The 20,593-nt window shown below is 39.1% G+C and overlaps 1 protein-coding gene across 10 annotated transcripts in view; it reads left to right on the forward strand.

Annotated features, from left to right (window-relative positions):
• The window catches only part of DIP2C (disco interacting protein 2 homolog C), a 496,242-nt gene that overhangs the window by 259,843 nt on the left and 215,806 nt on the right, over positions 1-20,593 (forward strand). For 6 of the 10 annotated variants that reach the window (XM_056519534.1, XM_056519533.1, XM_056519536.1 and 3 more), the window contains 5 exons: positions 11,447-11,557; positions 12,954-13,079; positions 13,292-13,501; positions 15,319-15,348; positions 15,764-15,901. In XM_056519534.1, the coding sequence (XP_056375509.1) occupies positions 11,447-11,557; positions 12,954-13,079; positions 13,292-13,501; positions 15,319-15,348; positions 15,764-15,901 (615 nt within the window). The remainder of the gene's footprint in view (positions 1-11,446; positions 11,558-12,953; positions 13,080-13,291; positions 13,502-15,318; positions 15,349-15,763; positions 15,902-20,593) is intronic. The other 4 variants (XM_056519540.1, XM_056519535.1, XM_056519538.1 and 1 more) reach the window with 3 other exon arrangements.

The following is a 20,593-nucleotide window of genomic DNA, read 5'->3' on the forward strand; positions in this document are numbered from 1 at the left end:
GATCTAATGTGACCAAAAGGATTTGGTTAATGGGTGTTTTTTTTTTTTTTTTTTTACTTTTTTCTTTACACTTTATTAGTCCCCTTAGAGGACTTTTAGGAGTAATCATTAGATTCCTCATACAGATCAATGGAGTTCCATAGAACTCCATTGATCTGTGTGATCTTTGCTCATTTGGTTGAGCCTGCTCCATCCAGGCTCAATCAAATGAAGAGCCACAGACACCAGTGATGCAGAGGTAAGCCCTCTGGCTACCTCCACAGTGGATTGTCCCCCGCAATTGCGCTGCTGGGGGGATTGAGGGGGGATTTTGTTGGGGTTCGCGATCCACCCCACTGGACCACCAGGGAGCATTTACATGTCCCTTTAGACGCCACTGTCCGCTTTGATAGCAGCGATCTAAAGGGTTAATAGCCATCCGCGGCAATCACCGGTACACGGTTAACGGCACAATGACGTGGTCGTTAACCAGTTAAATGACGGACATTGGAGCAATCTCTGATTTCCATCATTACAGGCAGATGTCAGCTGCTGATAGCAGCAGGCATCTCCCGTTTATGACGTGGACTAAACCCGCAGACGCGTGTCATGTCAGGTCCGCTCTCCCAACCCATAACATACATGTATGTCAAGGGTTGGGAAGGTGTTAAGCCACGCCCACCTAAGTTATTGGCAGAAACTTCCCTTGGCCGAAAGGGCCATTTTTGGTGGAAAATTTTCAGCGGCCGACATTTCGGTGCACCCCCAAATATATATACATATACACACACAAATCTTGTGTATATATATATATATATACATATACAGTGGGGCGAAAAAGTATTTAGTCAGCCACCCATTATGCAAGTTCTCCCACTTAAAAAGATAAGAGGCCTGTAATTTTCGTCATAGGTATAACTCAACTATGAGAGACATGAGAAAATAAATCCATAAAATCACATTGTCTGATTTTTTAAGAATTTATTTGAAAATTATGGTGGAAAATAAGTATTTGGTCAATGACAAAAGTTCATCTCAAAACTTTGTTATATACCCTTTGTTGGCAATGACAGAGGTCAAACATTTTCTGTAAGTCTTCACAAGGTTTTCACACACTGCTGCTGGTATTTTGGCCCATTCCTCCATGCAGATCTCCTCTAGAGCAGTGATGTTTTGGGGCTGTCGCTGGGCAACACGGACTTTCGCCTCCCTCCAAGGTTTTTCTATGGGGTTGAGATCTGGAGACTGGCTAGGCCACTCAAGGACCTTGAAATGCTTCTTATAAAGCCACTCCTTTATTGCCCGGGTGGTGTGTTTGGGATCATTGTCATGCTGAAAGACCCAGCCACGTTTCATCTTCAATGCCCTTGCTGTTGGAAGGAGGTTTTCACTCAAAATCTCATGATACATGGCCTCATTCATTCTTTCCTTTATACGGATAAGTCGTCCTTGTCCCTTTTCAGTAAAACAGCCCCAAAGCATGATGTTTCCACCCCCATGCTTCACAGTAGGTATGGTGTTCTTTGGATGCAACTCAGCATTCCTTCTCCTCCAAACACAACGAGTTGAGTTTTTACCAAAAAGTTCTACTGTGGTTTTATCTGACATTCTCCCAATCCTCTTCTGGATCATCCAAATGCTCTCTAGCAAACTTCAGATGGGCCCGGACATGTACTGGCTCAAGCAGGGGGACACATCTGGCACTGCATGATTTGAGTCCCTGGCGGCGTAGTGTGTTACTGATGGTAGCCTTTGTTACTTTGGTCCCAGCTCTCTGCAGGGCATTTACTAGGTTCCCCCGTGTGGTTCTGGGATATTTTCTCACCATTCTTGTGATCATTTTGACACCAAGGGGTGATATCTTGCGTGGAGCCCCAGATCGAGGGAGATTATCAGTGGTCTTGTATGTCTTCCATTTTCTAATAATTGCTCCCACAGTTGATTTCTTCACACCAAGCTGCGTGCCTATTTCAGATTTAGTCTTCCCATCCTGGTGCAGGTCTACAATTTTGTTTCTGGTGTCCTTCGACAGCTCTTTGGTCTTGGCCATAGTGGAGTTTGAAGTAGGACTGTTTGAGTTTGTGGACAGGTGTCTTTTATACTGATAACAAACAGGTGCCATTAATACAGGTTACGAGTGAAGGAGAGAGAAGACTCTTAAAGAGAAGTGAAAGGGGTACTCCGGTGGAAAACTTTTTTTTTTTTTTTTTAAATGAACTGGTGCCTGAAAGTTAAACAGATTTGTAAATTACATCTATTAAAATGTTTTAAACCTTTTAGTACTTTTTAGCAGCTGTATGCTACAGAGGAAATTCTTTACTTTTTGAATTTCTTTTTTGTGTTGTCCACAGTGCTCTGACACCTGTCAGTGTCAGGAACTGTTCAGTAGAGCATAGGTTTGTTATGGGGATTTTTTCCTGCTCTGGACAGTTCCTGCTGATACGGGCATCAGGTATCAGCAGAGAGCACTGTGAACAACACAAAAAATAAATAAAAAAAAAATAAAGATTTTTCTCTGTAGCAAACAGCTGCTAAAAAGTACTGAAAGGATTAAGATTTATTTATAGAAGTAATTTACAAATCTGGAAATGCAGATATGTGTAGCTCAACCACAAAAATGAGCGAGGTTAACTAAAAGCTCTCCCCCACAGAGAGCTATAGAAAAATGATAATAATAGGATATTAGTCCTCAGCTCAATATTAAAAAGATTAATGGGGGATGTCTGGTATCAATAATAGAGAAAACAAAATTAGTATATAAATGATATTATTTAATATCTATTAAATATCATAGTTACTATGTAACTATGATATTTAATAGATATTAAATAGTGCGTTCCCGCAGGGCCCTACAGTGGCGCACAATTAGTTAAAAAGTAATAAATATAAAAAATGCAACAAGTTATTACACTACAGAGCGAATGCTACTCCTAATAACAAATGTATCTATTATGGCTAACAGCCATATAATGATACACTGGGTGATAATGTGACATACAGTGTTACTCTGATCAGAATGGTAGTAAATTCAGTGCACACAAAAATAAATAAAAATAAAAAATAAAAACGTTCCTCCTGGAAAGGAAATAGCTTGATAGAAAAGAAAAAAAAAATTTGATAAAATATGCAAAATGTCCTGTAAATAATAAAAGTGACAGTCCTATAGATGATGGAGTTGTGTCCTGTAGGATGAATCCTACAATTGGCCTGGAACAATGTCCTGTGATAAAATCGTATGCTGTATATGATTATAACATATAAATCAATTTGTATAGTGGGTATTAGAATTGGATCGCTGTTGCCGGTTTCTCCACTCCACAGCCAAATGGCCTGCAAATGAAAATATAATCGCTGGCAAGATTGTGCCACTCACCGCACCGCTGGTGGACAGATGGACGATGGACAGATGCGCTCTAGCCGGGGCGGCGTGATGGTCGCAGGATATACAGCCGCTCTCACCGGCGAGCTGTCCCTTGGCGTCAGGTGTACTCTAGCCGGGGCGGATCGTTGGTCGCAGAGTATCCAGCCGCTCTCACCGGCGAGTTAACTCTTGGCGTCTGACGTAGCAGGTCAGCTGATGGCAAGTCAGCTGACCTTGTGCGGGAGGTTAGTTGATACTAGATGATGTTGAATATCAATGATGCATGCAGATAGAAATATTGATCCAATGATGGAGGGCTCTGCACCGGTTCAGCAGATGGATTTGAATACAGGACCATGTAATAAATGAATGATAAGTGAGATCTCTCCAGAGAGGAACTATCCGATCAGTGCTTGTATAACCGCAGCTGTAGTGTGAACTAGACCAATATAAAAAGGCTCAATCACAGTCACCAAACGCGTTTTGGGGTTCAAAGCAGATTAGTAGTGCCCCTTCCTCAGTGGTGTATGACCATATGCGGTCTCTGCTCGTTTTTATAAGCCTCCAAACAATTAGAATTATATCTAAGACCTGGTAAGGAATAGTGGCATGAACTCTGACTATCGGGTAAAAGAAAAAATCCGACATGGGTGATATATCTAAGTGAGAGAATATGCCAACACAGGTTTTTATAATGTATCAAGAAAATGATCGTTAGTATTTATGTAGAACATTACATGATATATGTAGAATATCAGATAAAGTAAAATTGAAATAAAGATGAAATTGAAATAAAAATTAAAATAAATATGGGTAATAAAAATACAGATAAAGTGAATATTAAAAATGAATAATGAAATGAAGATAAAAATAAATAAAAATAAAATTAAAAAATAAAAATGAAAATTTTTATTATTTTTTCTTTATTTTAATTTATTTATATTTTTTTTTTTAGTTATTATTTTATTTATATTTTTTTTTTCATCTATTTTTATTTTCATTTTTATTTTTATTTTTTAATTTTATTTTTATTTATTTTTATCTTCATTTCATTATTCATTTTTAATATTCACTTTATCTGTATTTTTATTACCCATATTTATTTACATTTTTATTTTAATTTCATCTTTATTTCAATTTTACTTTATCTGATATTCTACATGTATCATGTAATGTTCTACATAAATACTAACGATCATTTTCTTGATACATTATAAAAACCTGTGTTGGCATATTCTCTCACTTAGATATATCACCCATGTCGGATTTTTTGTGCGGGAACGCACTATTTAATATCTATTAAATATCATTTATATACTAATTTTGTTTTCTCTATTATTGATACCAGACATCCCCCATTAATCTTTTTGATATTGAGCTGAGGACTAATATCCTATTTTTATCATTTACAAATCTGTTTAACTTTCTGCCACCAGTTCATTAAAAAAAAAAAGAAGTTTTCCACCGGAGTACCCCTTTAAAGGTCTGTGAGAGCCAGAAATCTTGCTTGTTTGTAGGCGACCGAATACTTATTTTACCCAGGAATTTACCAATTAATTCATTAGAAATCCTGCAATGTGATTTCCTGTATTCTTTCCCACTATTCTTTCTCTCATAGTTGAGGTAAACCTATGATGAAAATTACAGGACTCTCATCTTTTTATGTGGGAGAACTTGCACAATTGGTGCCTGACTAAATACTTTTTTACCCCACTGTAGATAGATATATATATATATATATATACACACACACATATGAAAAAAGTTATACACTTATAAATAAAATAAAAACATATAAAAAAAAAATATATATATATATACATGTATGGTATATATAAAACTGGAAGGTGCTTGTGTTGCACGTAACCCTTCGTGCCAAAAAATAATAAAAAAGACAATGTAGGATACAGACCTCTAGAGATATATATATATATATATATATATATATATATATATATATATATGGAAATATATGCTGACAAACTAGTTGTATGAAATTAAAATAGGTATTTATTATGGTTTAGAATAGTTTACAGGGATGTGGAAATCCTATCGCCCGACGCCCGGGACATGTAGTTCCGGGCTCCGGGCAGGTGAATTTTTCATACCCTTAGCCCTGTATCGGGCAAGCAGGGCCGGAGCAACTTTCCCCCTTTTTTTTTTTTTTGACCATAATGCCGGTGTGAGGTGCAGGAGCTGATGCAGACTTGCATGGGACGCAAGTCTGCACCTCATACGGCACTCAGGGTGTATGGAGGGAGCTCCTGACTCAAGCCTGCTCCATACTCGGCGGCCCTCGGCTAATTTCAGTAGCCGGGGCCGCCGCTAATAGTCCGGCATGCGGCGATCACCGCGGGCGGCTATAAACCCTTTAGATGACCGCTGTCAAAGTTGACAGCAGTGTCTAAAGGGATCTTTTAACCATCCCTGGTGATCAAGTGGGGTGGATCGACCTCCACAGCGCAATCGTGGGGGGCGGGGGATGGGGGGTTTGTCAATCCCCTGTGGAGGTAGCCGAAGGGCTTACTTCTGCATTCATGGCTGCCCCCATAGATCTGCATTTGATTGAGCCTGTCTTGAGCAGGTTCAATCAAATGAAGACAGATCAAATGGAGTTCAATAGAACTGAATTGATGTATGAGGAATCTAAAGGATTCCTCCTAAAAAAGTGTATAAAAAAAAAAAAGTTTAAAAACACCCATTAACCCCTTCCATATTAGAGGTACGTTCACACGGGCAGATTTATTTGCAGGTTTCCCGCTGCGTATTTGAAAGGGGGCGGTCTCTTCTCTGCTGTTCACAGCAGATTTTCCGCCGCAGGCCCTTCTGACTTCAATGGGCTTGCAGCGGATTTTCCACAGCATAAATTCTGCCTAGGAAAATCTGCTGCGGACAGCTGAGAAGAGCCTGCCCCCTTTCAAATATGCAGCGGGAAACCCGCAATTAAATCCGCCCGTGTGAACGTAGCCTAAAAGTTCATATCACCCCCCTTTTCCATATAAAAATATGTAAACATAATAAAAATAAACATATTTGGTATTGGCGCGTGCATAATTGACTGAACAATTAAAAAATAACATTTTATATCCCGTACGGTAAATGGCGTTAACGTTAAAAAAAAAACCAAATCACAGAATAGCTTTTTTATGTTTATAACATCATATCCCAGAAAAAATGAAGTAAAAAAGTTTTCAAAAAGTCTGATCAATGCCAAAATGGTACCGATACAAACAGCATATTACGGCCCAAAAAATAACCCCTCATATACGGAAAAAGAAAAATATTATAGGTCAGGGATTTTCTTTTTTAAATAAAAAAAAAAAATTATTAAAACGTGACGGAAACAAAAATTTGGTATTGGTGTAATCAGACCGACGTAAAGTATCAAAATAATATGTAATGTTGACCACAAGGTGAATGGCGAAAAAAAGAAAACCTCAAAATTTGCATTTTTTTTTTCAATTTCACCTCACAAAAATTTTTTTTTTTTGTCTCAGTTATGGAAAAATGAAAATGTGTCATTACAAAGTATACTTCCCCACAAAAAACAAGCCTCATATGGGTCTGTAGATGGAAAAATAAATGTTATGGCTGTTATAGGAAAAAGGAGGAAAAAACGAAAGTGCGGAAACTAATAAAGACCTTATTTTCGTACTATTTTGGTTGAAATTATTTTATCTACCAGGACAAGTGGATTTTATTGAGGGACAAGTAGATTGTGTTCCGCTTTAGTCCCTTGGACAAGTAGTTATTTTTTTTTTTATTTCCACACCACTGATTTCAATTGTCCAAGCAGGGCCCTTGCTATGGACTAATTATATATACCTTAGATAGATATTACAATAAAATAAATATATAGTAAAATAATATATATATATATATATATATATATATATATATATATATATATAAAAACCAGATACAGGCGCAGCACTCCAACAAAATAAGTGATTTAATGTCTCATGTCAGCATTACAACGTTTCAGCTCCTCCTGGAGCCTTTTTCAAGCATGCTTGAAAAAGGCTCCAGGAGGAGCTGAAACGTTGTAATGCTGACATGAGACATTAAATCACTTATTTTGTTGGAGTGCTGCGCCTGTATCTGGTTTTTATCTTGGATGGGCTCTGATCAAGTCCTTTGGGACGCTGGCACCAATTTTTTGGTTGGACTGGATAAGTAGTGCTGCTTTATTTTGGGATTATATATATATATATATATATATATATATATATATATATTAGTAAATTTAAGTAGCCGTATTAGTCCAGTAATGCAGATGCAAATCATAAAATGTTACAGTCTCTTGTAATACCTTTTTTATTGGACTAAGCATTTTGTATAGAGAAGCTTTCGGGATTCCTCCCTTTATCAAGTCCAAAGCAAATCTAAGCTCACAAGCAGAAGACACAGGTTACATCTCACAAATATGCAAATTTGTGAGATGTAACCTGTGTCTTCTGCTTGTGAGCTTAGATTTGCTTTGGACTTGATAAAGGGAGGAATCCCGAAAGCTTCTCTATACAAAATGCTTAGTCCAATAAAAAAGGTATTACAAGAGACTGTAACATTTTATGATTTATATATATATATATATTAAAATAAAATTTTTATTTATAAAATATATTATTTTATTGTAATATCTATATCTATCTATCTATCTATCTATCTATCTATACATATATATATATATATATATATATATATATATATACGGTAGATATATATATATATATATATATATATATATATATAGATAGATATTAATTAGTCCATAGCAAGGGCCCTGCTTGGACAGTTTAAACTATTCTAAACCATAATAAATACCTATTTTAATTTCATACAACTAGTCTGTCAGCATATATTCCCATATATATATATATATATATATATATATATATATATATATATATATATATATTTTGAGGTCTGTATCCTATTTTATATATATATATTGAGTGTTGTATTTTGTGACTCATTTGTGCATGTTGTGATATTAGTACAGATGAGCCCAGGTGCATACTGTTCTTTCTTGGATCTTGAAGATGTACGGTCTTATAATTATGTCCTCATAGTACATTACGCATATTACAGCCTCACGCCAGGATATAAATTGGGTTAATAATTCTGTTGTATCCCAGACAGCTGGAAGTTGCTGCCTTAAACGTATCACATTGAGCAATCCAATTCCTGACAGTAACCTGAATGAGCCAGATGGTCTGTTACACAGTGCATCTTTTTTATTTATTTTTGCTGAAAGAAAAATTATAATTGGACCGTACAAACAATGTTGTCTTAGAAGCCAAACTTTACATAAAATTAGTTTTGTTTTTCCTTCTCTGTTCTGTTGTTGCATTGAAAAGTATTCTATTATGTTTTATCTTTGCAGCTGTATGCTATATATGTATTTACAATTTTCCACAGAAACATGTTTTTATACTTATGACTAGAGATAAGCGAACTTACAGTAAATTCGATTCGTCACGAACTTCTCGGCTCGGCAGTTGATGGCTTTTACTGCATAAATTAGTTCAGCTTTCTTGTGCTCCGGTGGGCTGGAAAAGGTGGATACAGTCCTAGGAGACTGAAAGCTGAACTAATTTACGCAGGATATGACATCAACTGCCGAGCCGAGAAGTTCGTGACGAATCGGATTTACTGTAAGTTCGCTCATCTCTACTTATGACTTCAGTAAATCCTTCAGAACAGTGGTCTCAAATTGTGGCCCTCCAGATGTTGCAAAACTTCAATTCCCAGCATGCCCGGACAGCCGTTGGCTGTCCGGGCATGCTGGGAGTTGAAGTTTTGCAACATCTGGAGGGCCACATTTTGAGACCACTACTTTAAAATTACTTGGTGTGTCACAGAGTCGCAGTCCTGACCTACACCAAAACTGGTAACGCACAAACAGCTGTACTATTCATGTCTTATATTGAACACATTGGGGGACATTTATCTTGGTGTTGACCCTTTTTTTTCCCCCCTATAAATTAGACCCTAACAAAGTCGCAGCAAGCTGTGCTGGGACTTTTTTTTGTGACTTTACACCCAGAGCGATTTTACACACCACTGCATTTGTGTATACCGTAGAAGTTACAGATTATCATTTGCGACTTCTGTGAAAAGTGGCTAATGTATGTGCAATGCAAAAAGTCTGACCACATGGTAAAAAGCGTCTATACCACGCAATATCTCCAGTCATCAATATCACTGATGCTTCCGACCACAATTCATAAAAGGCTGTGTGACTTTTGATAAATTAGTCCCAGCCATGTCAAATAAACTGCAAAGAAAACGGGATAAAAAAAAAAAAACACTTACATCACACACACACTATAATAATTCCCTTGTTGAGTAAACATCCACATTGCAGGGGGAAAAAAGTTAACTTCATGATTTTTCATTTTCCCGACCTGGCAAAGTTAGATTTTTTTTTTACTTAAAGGGGTACTCCGGTGGAAAACATTTTGTTTAAAATCAACTGGTGCCATAAAGTTAAACAGATTTGTAAATGACTTCTATTGAAAAATCTTTACCCTTCCAGTACTTTTTAGCAGCTGTATGCTACAGAGAAAATTCTTTTCTTTTTTAATTTCTTTTTTGTCTTGTCCATAGTGCTCTCTGCTGACACCTCTGTCCATGTCTGGAACTGTCCAGAGCAGGATAGGTTTGCTATGTGGATTTTCTCCTGCTCTGGACAGTTCCTGATACGGGCCTCAGGTGTCAGCAGAGAGCACTGTGGACAAGACAAAAAAGAAATTCACAAAGAAAAGAATTTCCTCTATAGTATACAGCTGCTAAAAAGTACTGGAAGGATTCCGATTTTTTAATAGAAGTCATTTACAAATCTGTTTAACTTTTTGGCACAGTTGATTTAAAAAAAATGTTTTCCACCAGAGTACACCTTTAAAGGGTAGCTTCCACCATCCTCTTTTTTTTTTAAATTTATTTATTTTTTCTGTCCCTGCCTATTGCCCGTCTATCCCTAACCCCTCCCTGCCTTTATTTATTTATTTTTTTATTATCTTAAAATGGCATTTTGTCTGCCTGGTAGTGTGCTCACTTCCAGGCAGTCTTCCCCAGCAGGCACCACGTCACTGATGCCTGCTGGGGGCCGACTTCCGCCCTTAGTTCTCCTGACAGGGTGCCTCCAGCTGTTTCACCACTACAACTCCCAGCATGCCCTGACATCTATTTGCTGTCAGGGCATGCTGGGAGTTGTAGTGGTGAAACAACTGGAGGCACCCTGTGTTGGAAGACACCCAAAAAATTGCGGGCAAGCGATCCACTGTGGAGGTAGCCGGAGGACTTACCTCTGCTTCCTGCTGTCCCGTGGCTCTGTCATTGATAGAGCCTGGCTTGACTAGGCTCTATCAATGGATCACAGATTAATGGAGTTCAGTAGAACTCTATTCATCTGTCTGAGGAATTTAATGATTCTAATAAAGTGTATAAAAAAAAAATTACAATTTTTTTTTAATAAAAAGTGTAAAAGACACACACTAACCTCTTCCATATTAAAAGTTAAAATCACCCCCTATTCCTATATAAAAACATGTCAACAAAATAAAAATAAACATATTCGGTATCACTGCGTGCGTAAAAATCGCAATATATCGTTTTTGAGTCAGAATCGGGATATATTGCATTATATCGTCTCGTAAACAGAATCGGGATATATCGTATCGCGATACGCATTGTATCGCCAAATTCTTGCCGATTCACACCCCTAGTAGCCAGTACAACGGTTTGTGCAGCATTACATTATTTACATTGCGTTGGCCTGCAATTGTAGCTTGGATAACCTTGGATCAGACCACATTTTATTTCTAATCGATTCAAGCACTCGGGTTATTTCAATAAAATGTCTTGTAGTAGTATTTAGAGTTAGGAAAACAAATTTAAAATTGGCTTCATTTCTATGTGGCGACCAAAAATGACACCATGGATGAATTCCTACATTTGTTCCTAGTGATATATTTTATACTGGATTATTTTTTTTTAATTTTTTGATGTACTTATTTATGTATTATTATTATTTATAATAAATATATATATTTTTTATTATTACTTTAATTATTTTACTTTTACATTTTATTCTTTCTGCAGGGGTGGACCAAGTACTACCACCAGAACGTAGAACTCCCGTTACCCCTTCCTCTTCCTCTAGATATCATCGTCGGCGCTCCTCAGGCTCAAGAGATGAACGCTATCGATCTGGTAAGATACATCCAGAGATTTGGCATTTGTGTTTTTGATGATTTAAATGTTTGAATCTAAAAATGAAAACATAGAAATGTATGTATAAATTGATAACTATTACCAGTAGAGAGTTATGCCCCTACTTCAGTGGTGTCAAACTGTGGCCCTCCAGATGTTGTAAAACTTCAACTCCCAGCATGCCCGGACAGCCGTTGGCTGTCCGGGCATGCTGGGAGTTGAAGTTTTAAAACATCTGGAGGGCCATAGTTTGACACCACTGCTCTACCTATTGAGACCTTACCTTGTGGCCGGGTTACAGTCACACCCATTTGACAGGGGAAACGGTAACGCCTACTTGTCAATTTATTCATACATTTCCAGGAGGAAAGAATTGAGGAACAGCACATTTAGGGGAATTTATAAAACAATTTAGACAGCTTTTTCCGTCTAAATTTGTCGCAGGAAAAGTCGCAGACAGGTTCTGTGTGACTTTTCTTGCAACATTTCATTTAGAATGTTTAATTTTTATTACCACAAAATTATCGGATTTAGATCACTTTGTGCAGTGGTCACTAATTTATCATGTGCGATTTTTCTTTGAGAAGTCACAAAAAATTTGCACGGACCGTATTTAGAAGAAATCCCAGGGCAATTCAACCCTGCCCTATATGTTTCCATGCGACAATTGTATTAAAAGGGTTCTCTGCCCCTAGACATCTTATCCCCTATCCAAAGGACAGGGGATAAGATGTCTGATTGCGGGGGTCCCGCCACTGTGAACCCCCGAGATCTCTCCTGCAGCGCCCCCTATCATCTACTGCACGGAGCAAAGTTCACTCCGTGCAGTAGATGACAGGCGATACAGAGGCCGGAGTATTATGACGTCACGCCCGCCCCCTCGTGACGTCAAGCCCCGCCCCCTCGTAACATCAAGCTCCGCCCCCTCGATACAAGTCCATGGGAGGGGGTGTGACTGTCACCACGCCCCCTCCCATAGACTTGTATTGAGGGGGCGAGGCATTACTGCATTGCCCGCCACTGCTCTGCGACATTTAAACAGAGCAGTTCAGAGGGCATTTATTAACATCCGTGCGCCATTTAAGAAATTTGGCACATGGACGCCACTTTAACCCCAACTTTTTTTTATCTAAAGTGAACAAAAAGCAATCAAAAGTTCACTTTTGATAAATGCCTCTCATTGTCCTAAGCAAAGGTTCTCCAGACTTGCTATATCTTTACATACTTTCATGTCCACATTGGGATCAGAAAGACTGAACATTCTCCATATATCCAGTAGCTGTGTGTTTTATTCTGTTTATAGGGCAGCTGATAAAATAAGGTTTGTATATCAAAGAGAATCACTGCTATAAGGTTTTTTACATCATTCAGAAACACTGATTTGCTGCTGTTACAGATGTACATACAGAAGCAGTCCAGGCAGCGCTTGCTAAGCATAAAGAAAGGAAAATGGCAGTACCCATGCCATCGAAACGTCGCTCCCTTGTGGTGCAAACATCAATGGATGCATACACACCCCCAGGTGAGGTTATACTGACCCAAAATTTGTTTTTGGAATCTTGTGAATTCCATTTCTAGTAATATCTGTTGCAATGGGCATTACTGCCTAGTCCTCCACTATCCTCCACCTAGTCCTCCACACTGACTGTGAGCCTTCTCCTGGTGAAAACGGGCATCAGATCCTCAGATGTGTTTTGGGCTTTGGTACATTTATTATATCTGTATTTTTGGCAGATACCTCTTCAGGGTCAGAGGATGAAGGTTCAGTACAAGGTGACTCCCAGGGAACTCCCACCTCAAGCCAAGGAAGTATAAACATGGAGCACTGGATTAGCCAAGCAATCCATGGGTCAACCACATCAACCACTTCTTCCTCTTCAACACAGAGCGGGGGCAGCAGTGCCGCTCACAGATTAGCAGATGTCATGGCCCAGACGCACATAGGTACGTGATTGCCAAGCCGCTAACTTTACTTAATGACGTCTTCTCTTGACAGAAACTAAAAGATGTTGCTGGTGTCCATGAATACCCTTTGCAGAAGAACACCTCTGCCGACCTGTGGTGATAAATCCGTCGTCTTGCTAATATAATGTTCTAGTATAATGTACAGACAAGATATTGTACAGACTATAGTTAGAGCATAGAAATGTGTGATTTTCTTTCTATCGAAGTGACAAAACAAGTACAATCGGTAACCAAACATTGATTTTCTAGGAAATACTTGGATGGCCTATCCTTAGAATAGACTGTTGATTGGCTCCCGACCACCAGAATATTTATTCATCAGCAGAAGAAAGGGGCTTTTTATTTTTATCCAGGCCTTAGTCCCATTTAGGTGAATCCCACTCTTGAGTGCCACCTCTCTTTTTGTTTTGCTGATTAGTTGGGAGTCTCGATAATCCATCAATGGGGACCCCATTTAATCTAACAGAGTTAGTAAAGTCAATTTGTGCCACTTTCTTACAAGGTCTGTAAATTGTCGCTTCTTCATAGTAGCTTTGTTCTTTTTTAAACATTTTTTTTATACTATGTTTTAGTTAAAAAGAAAATGAAAAAGAAAAAGTTGTTAGAGTATAAAACCCAAACTTTACCTTTCCTGGAGCTGGTGGTGGTTGCCAAACTTAAAAAATTGCCTTTTCACTGTATTTCTCAGCCAAGTGTCAAAGAGGCAGGGCTGAGCTTCTTGTCACGCCTCCTTGCCTGCCCTCAACTCCCAGCCCCTCTTTGATTGTAAGCTGACTCCTGTAAATCAGTCAAGTCTGGGCTAAGAGGTGAGAGTGAGCAAGAAGGAATGCCAGGCTTTGGCACATGAACAGTTTGGCTCCGCCTCCACGACACTTGGTAAAGAAATAAACCACCATCAGTTTCGGGAAAGGTGGATTTAACCGATTCCCTTTAACATTCTCTTTTTTAAAGGATTTGATGTATAGAACAATGCATTTTTATTTTTATGTATTTATATTCTATTTTCTGCAAAATATGTTTATGTCCCTTGCATCTTTAAGACTAATTTAGTAAACATTCATGAAGATATTTCACTAGTGGTAAATAGAATGACCAAACCTTTCAGAGTAAACTGCATAAAACTATTAATTCTAAGATTGGGTTTTAGGGACTGCTGCCCTTTCACCACTTCATCTGTAGTCCCTAAGAGTAGTCAGTAGTCAGTTTAATCCTAATTTATATGGTTATTTTACAAAACATAGTATCTGAATGTTATGCCATCTTAGTTTGGGTTAGAAGATTCACTTCACATCTACGACCTTTGAGCGTTGGCAGCTAAGAAGTAGTGGAAGGTTCGCTACATTAAATAGATGCCATCTGTAAACCATGTCGACTGACCATACCCAACCAGCATAGCCATTTTAGTCTTGGAACCAAGTTAAAGAAGTATTCCAGGTTTATACATCTTATCCCCTGTCCAAAGGATAGGGGAATAAGATGTTTGATCGCAGGGGTCCCGCCAGCGGCGGGACCCCTGCGATCATACATCTTATCCCCTATCCTTTGGATAGGGGATAAGATGTATAAATCCGAAAGACCCCTTGAACTAGTAAGCAATGTGGCTCCAATGTATTTCACACGTTTAGTGAATTGATAGGCAACGTTATCATGACTATTGTAACCTGTACAATGGCTTCCTGCCGTGAGTGTAGAGGAGGCCACATTAGTATATCTTTAGCATCTCATGTATTATGTCTCACCAGAAAGTTAATTGAGCCTTTGCTATCTTGGCTTACAATTGCTTTTCTTTCCTGAAGGGAATAGGAGGACAGATGGACAGTATCACAGTATGTATAGCTGACTTTTTGCATCTTGAATTTGCTCTCCAGTGCTAGCTGCCCAAGCTTCTTCCTTGTTATGTTGACTTATCCCTTTCCCTAGTATGGCAATTTGCTTACTCCCCAGTCATGTTCTGTGAAATCCTGAAGCATTGAATGTCATTAGGAGGGTTGTTTTTGGGGGGATTGACAGATGGGTCCATATTTTCTTGGAGGATAGTAGGCGGTGGTGGGTGATATTGAGTGTCCCTAATGGGCTGGAATAGTAGACTAAGACATGCTATAGATTTTTTTTTTTATATGTTTATAATCTGTGAGATCTCTAAGACCTCTTTGATTGTAAACTTGTATTGCACATTAACTCCTTCACTGCTTAGCTGACAGGCGATCCTCACATCTTGGTGTGTTTTACCTTCACTGACAGTTGTGCATTCCATCAAGGAACACTTTCAAAATGAGTCATGTGACACAAGTGGTCGCGGCTTTTTCTTAACGTCAAATGGACAGAATCAGGCGAGTGCTAAAGGTGCTTCTTGCCACTGGCAAAGCACACCTAAAAATGGTGAGTACATGAAGTTTCCCAACTCCTTGCTCTTCCCTCGCATCACTTTATCCCATTTTGTAGATATGTTTTTGGTGTAATGTTGTGCCCTATATGTAGTTCTGGGCTGCTCAGATCCCAAGTAGGCCATGCATTAACCAGAACATTGTGCTGGACCTAGTCTTAATCCTGATGGTGGTGATCTCTATTATAACCTCAGAAAGACACCACATAAAGCCAGAAATGTACCCAATAAGTGTAGTGTTTTATGTTGTTTTTTTATTTCTATGGGTTAGAGCAACCTTCTATTTTATAATTTGCATAAAAAGATACACTACTTTGTAAATACATTACTTTTATTGCAGTACTATTGTAGTTCAGAGATTCTTACACAGTTTTTTTTTGGGTGTCATTACAAACTGTAGATGAGCATTACAGCCAAGTCCCTATAACTGTTAAAGGGGTACTCCACCCCTAGACATCTTATTCTCTATTCTAAGGATAGGGGAAATGATGTGTGATCGTGTGTGGACCCCCCTGCCATCTCCAGGCCAGCACCCCGGCATTCTGAACATTTATGTTCTCAAAGACGGCTTCGGGCATGCCATGTTTGTGGTGTCATGCCAGGCCCACCTCCATTCAAGTCTATGGGAGAGGGCGTGACTGCTGTGGTCGCATGACGGCTGTGGTCGCACGACCATGGCTGCCCAAAATCCGTATTTTGAACATGAATGTTAAGAACGCTGGCTAGGAGATCCCCGGGGTCCCAGCGGCCTGACCCCCGCAATCGGACATTGTATCCCCTATTCTTAGGATAGGGGATAAGATGTCTCGGTGGCAGAATACCCCTTTAAAAAAAAAATATTTATTTTTTAAATCAACTGGTGCCAGAAAGTTAATGAGATTTGTAAATTACTTCTATTAAAAAATCTTTATCCTTCCAGTACTTTTTAGAAGCTGTATGCTACAGAGGAAATTCTTTTCTTTTTGAATTTCTTTTTTGTCTTGTCCACAGTGCTCTCTGCTGACACCTCTGTCCATGTCAGGAACTGTCCAGAGTAGGAGAAAATCCTCATAGCAAACCTCTGCTACTCTGGACAGTTCCTGACATGGACAGAGGTGTCAGCAGGGAGCACTGTGGACAAGACAAAAAAGAAATTCAAAAAGCAAAGAATTTTCTCTGTAGTATACAGCTGCGAATACGTACTGGAAGGATAAAGATTTTTTAATAGAAGTAGTTTACAAATATGTTTAACTTTCTGGCACCAGTTCATTTAAAAAAAAAAAAAAAAAAGTTTTCCACCGGAGTACCCTTTTAAGCCCCCCTTCCCATCACATTTTTGGTCACATGCTGGGGTATATATCAGGAATCCTGTGTCCCAATGGGCCAACCATTGTGAACAGAATTACACTTCATCCCATTAAAGTCAATGGGCCCTCTGGAAACACATTGGGCTGTACATCCCACCCCTTTTCGACCGACTGCAGACTAAAACCCTGACATCTGACCAAAACCATGATGTGAATAGGGCAGTCTTTTTTCCTAAGATTACCATATAGGTCTTAGTATAAAGGCTTAATTTGACCATTTGGGATGTTGGGAGATTTCAGCTCTAAATCCTGCAGTATAGTGATTCCGGCTCTGAAGTATAATATAGACTGTAGTTCATGACCCAAACATGAAAGTAAACCAGTGTATTTCAAAATATTTTTTTTTAATCATTTTATACGTCAGCCCTGTTATGTTGTTTTGTCGTAAAAAAAAGTTTTGTCCTTTTTTTGGCAAAGTAAATTTTTATGATACAGGTTTGGAAATGGCATTAGGAAATCAAAATTTTAGGCTGGAATATAGTAGTCATGAGTCTAAAACCGATCTCCCATTAATGTGCACTTTTTGTTCTGTCCAGATATAAGGAAAAATGCTGTAGGAATTACCGAAATCAAAGTATCATGGGGCAATTTGTTGTGTCTGAAAAAGAAGCTCAGCTTTCCAATTGTTTTTCAATGTTCTCTGATTCCCTGAAAAAGTCTGATGTGACATTTGAGGTGAATCAGAGAACTTTAAAAAGTACTTGGAAAGTGGAGCCTTTTCCGACAGAATGAATTGCTCGATGAAGCTCATCTCTGGTTCTGTCAAGTTGGCATTTACTACACTGCTCAAAAAATAAATAAAAGGAACACTTAAACAACACAATGTAACTCCAAGTCAATGAAACTTCTGTGAAATCACACTGTCCACTCAGGAAGAACACTGATTGACAATCAATTTCACATGCTGTTGTGCAAATGGAACAGACAACAGGTGGAAATTATAGGCAATTAGCAAGACACCCCCAATGAAGGAGTGGTTCTGTAGATGGTGACCACAGACCACTTCTCAGTTCCTATGTTTCCTAGCTAATGTTTTGGTCACTTTTGAATGCTGGCGGTGCTTTCACTCTAGTGGTAGCATGAGACGGTTTCTACAACCCAGACAAGTGGCTCAGGTAGTGCAGCTCATCCAGGATGGCACATCAATGCAAGCTGTAGCAAGAAGGTTTGCCATGTCTGTCAGCATAGTGTCCAGAGCATAGAGGCGCTACCAGGAGACAGGCCAGTACACCAGGAGACGTAGAGGAGGCCGTAGGAGGGCAACAACCCAGCAGCAGGAACGATACCTCTGGCTTTGTGGAAGGAGGAGCACTGCCAGAGCCCTGCAAAATGACCTCCAGCAGGCCACAAATGTGCATGTGTCCACTCAAACTGTCAGAAACAGACTCCATGAGGGTGGTATGAGGGCCCGACATCCACAGGTGGGGGTTGTGCTTACAGCCCAACACCGTGCAGGACGTTTGGCATTTGCCAGAGAACCCCAAGATTCGCAAATTCGCCACTGGTGCCCTGTGCTCTTCACAGATGAAAGCCGGTTCACACTGAGCACTTGGGTTCGACTGGGTTCATATTAGTGCTCCACCTCTTCTGCAAGACTTCTTCAGCATGAAAAGGATGTAAAGGTGGATAACCTGCTTAGAAGTTATCAGGTGAACCACATTGGCCATTAAAGGGGTACTCCGCTCCTAGACATCTTATCTCCTATCCAAAGGGGACCCCCACTATCTCGGCTGCAGCACCCCAGACATCCGGTGCATGAAGCGATGTGCCGGATGACTTACGATGCAGGGCGGAGGCTCGTGATGTCACGGTCACGTCCCGCTTGTGATGTCACAGCCACGCCCCCTCAATGCAAGTCTATGGAAGGGGGCGTGACCATGACATCACGAGAGGGGCATGACCGTGAAGTCACAAGCCTCCAGCGCTGCATCCGATGCTCTAAACGAATGCTGGGTGCAGCAAGGAGATCAGACCTTTGGATAGGGGATAAGATATCTAGGGGCAGAGTACCCCTTTAACGATGTCCATACATATAAAAACAAAGTTGATGAAAATGGATGTTTTCAACCATAATAAAGATTCAACAGATAAAATATAACTGAGTGACTGTTTTAGTTGACAACATTCCTTTATTGTAAAAAGTTGACCTTGTTTGAAATGTTCATCCAATTTAAAAGATGTTTAAAGAACTTTCCCAGAAAGATCATTCGTCCTCTGCCCCTTAAACAACTGTTACAGTCAATATGATCTTAAAAATGACTGTTCATCAGACAACGGTGGTTGTCAGACCATTAGCCTACTTCTGTCTAATATGTATGGCCCACCTTAAGGCTCAAGTGCCCTCTTTTACTGCAAAACAAAAATGTAGAGCAACAGAAGCCCAAAGGAAATGCACTAACCTTCTAGAGTGGTGCAAATTCTGATAATTGTGGAAAGATGTCAGCTCAGTGCAGAACCATGTACACAACACCAAGGAACCAACGCTGACATGTAAAGCAGTTTTCCAAAAAGACCAAAACTAGGCCAACAATTTTTTCCATATTCCGGGGCGCAGTCAAACCTACAGCTCACAGTAAAATCTACCAAGATGAAAGAATATAGGAACTATTTTTTTTAAATTCACAACGTGTTTTGACCCTTTAGCACCAATGTCTCCAATGTCTCCTTTAAATAACCCATAACTCCACCCCCAAACCCCACCATGACCTCCCGTCCAAATTGAATACATAACTAGATTAGTAGATAAACAAACCCCTGGATGCAAAAACATATCTAAAAAGAATCAATTGAATCCCAATGCAATACATTTCCCAAAACATATATATATATATATATATATATATATATATATATATATACTAATATTGTCTTGGAATGCCACATATACAGAAAAAATTATAATGTGGGTTTTGAATGGGCCCTTTAATGTGCAAATAACCTGTTTGTTGGCCTGGTTGCAGCATTTTTGGCCTAGGGGAATCTGACATTTATTATAAAGAATTAGGGACCAGTTAGTGAGTACAGGTACATCCACTATCTACTTTACGCTGTGTTCAATTTTTGCCACTGTTCTAACTATATTTTTTATTTAAAATGCCAGTAAAAACAGCAACAAATATGGGTTGTGACTGTATCCTTAAAGGCCAATATATCACCAGCATTACAAATTTGTTGCAATTTGTTTTACGTATACTGTACGTGCATTTGGAGTATGCATGTCATCCTTCTTTGGTTTGCTGTGCCTGTTTGTACTGTTTTATGGTCACTCTCCCACAACCCCTTTGCCCCAAGGAAAAAATATCTAAGCATATAAGCAATTGTTTGTCGTGGCTATATTCCCTG

This window comes from Hyla sarda, chromosome 5 (genome assembly GCF_029499605.1).
Source record: "Hyla sarda isolate aHylSar1 chromosome 5, aHylSar1.hap1, whole genome shotgun sequence".
NCBI classification, from domain to species: Eukaryota; Metazoa; Chordata; class Amphibia; order Anura; family Hylidae; genus Hyla; species Hyla sarda.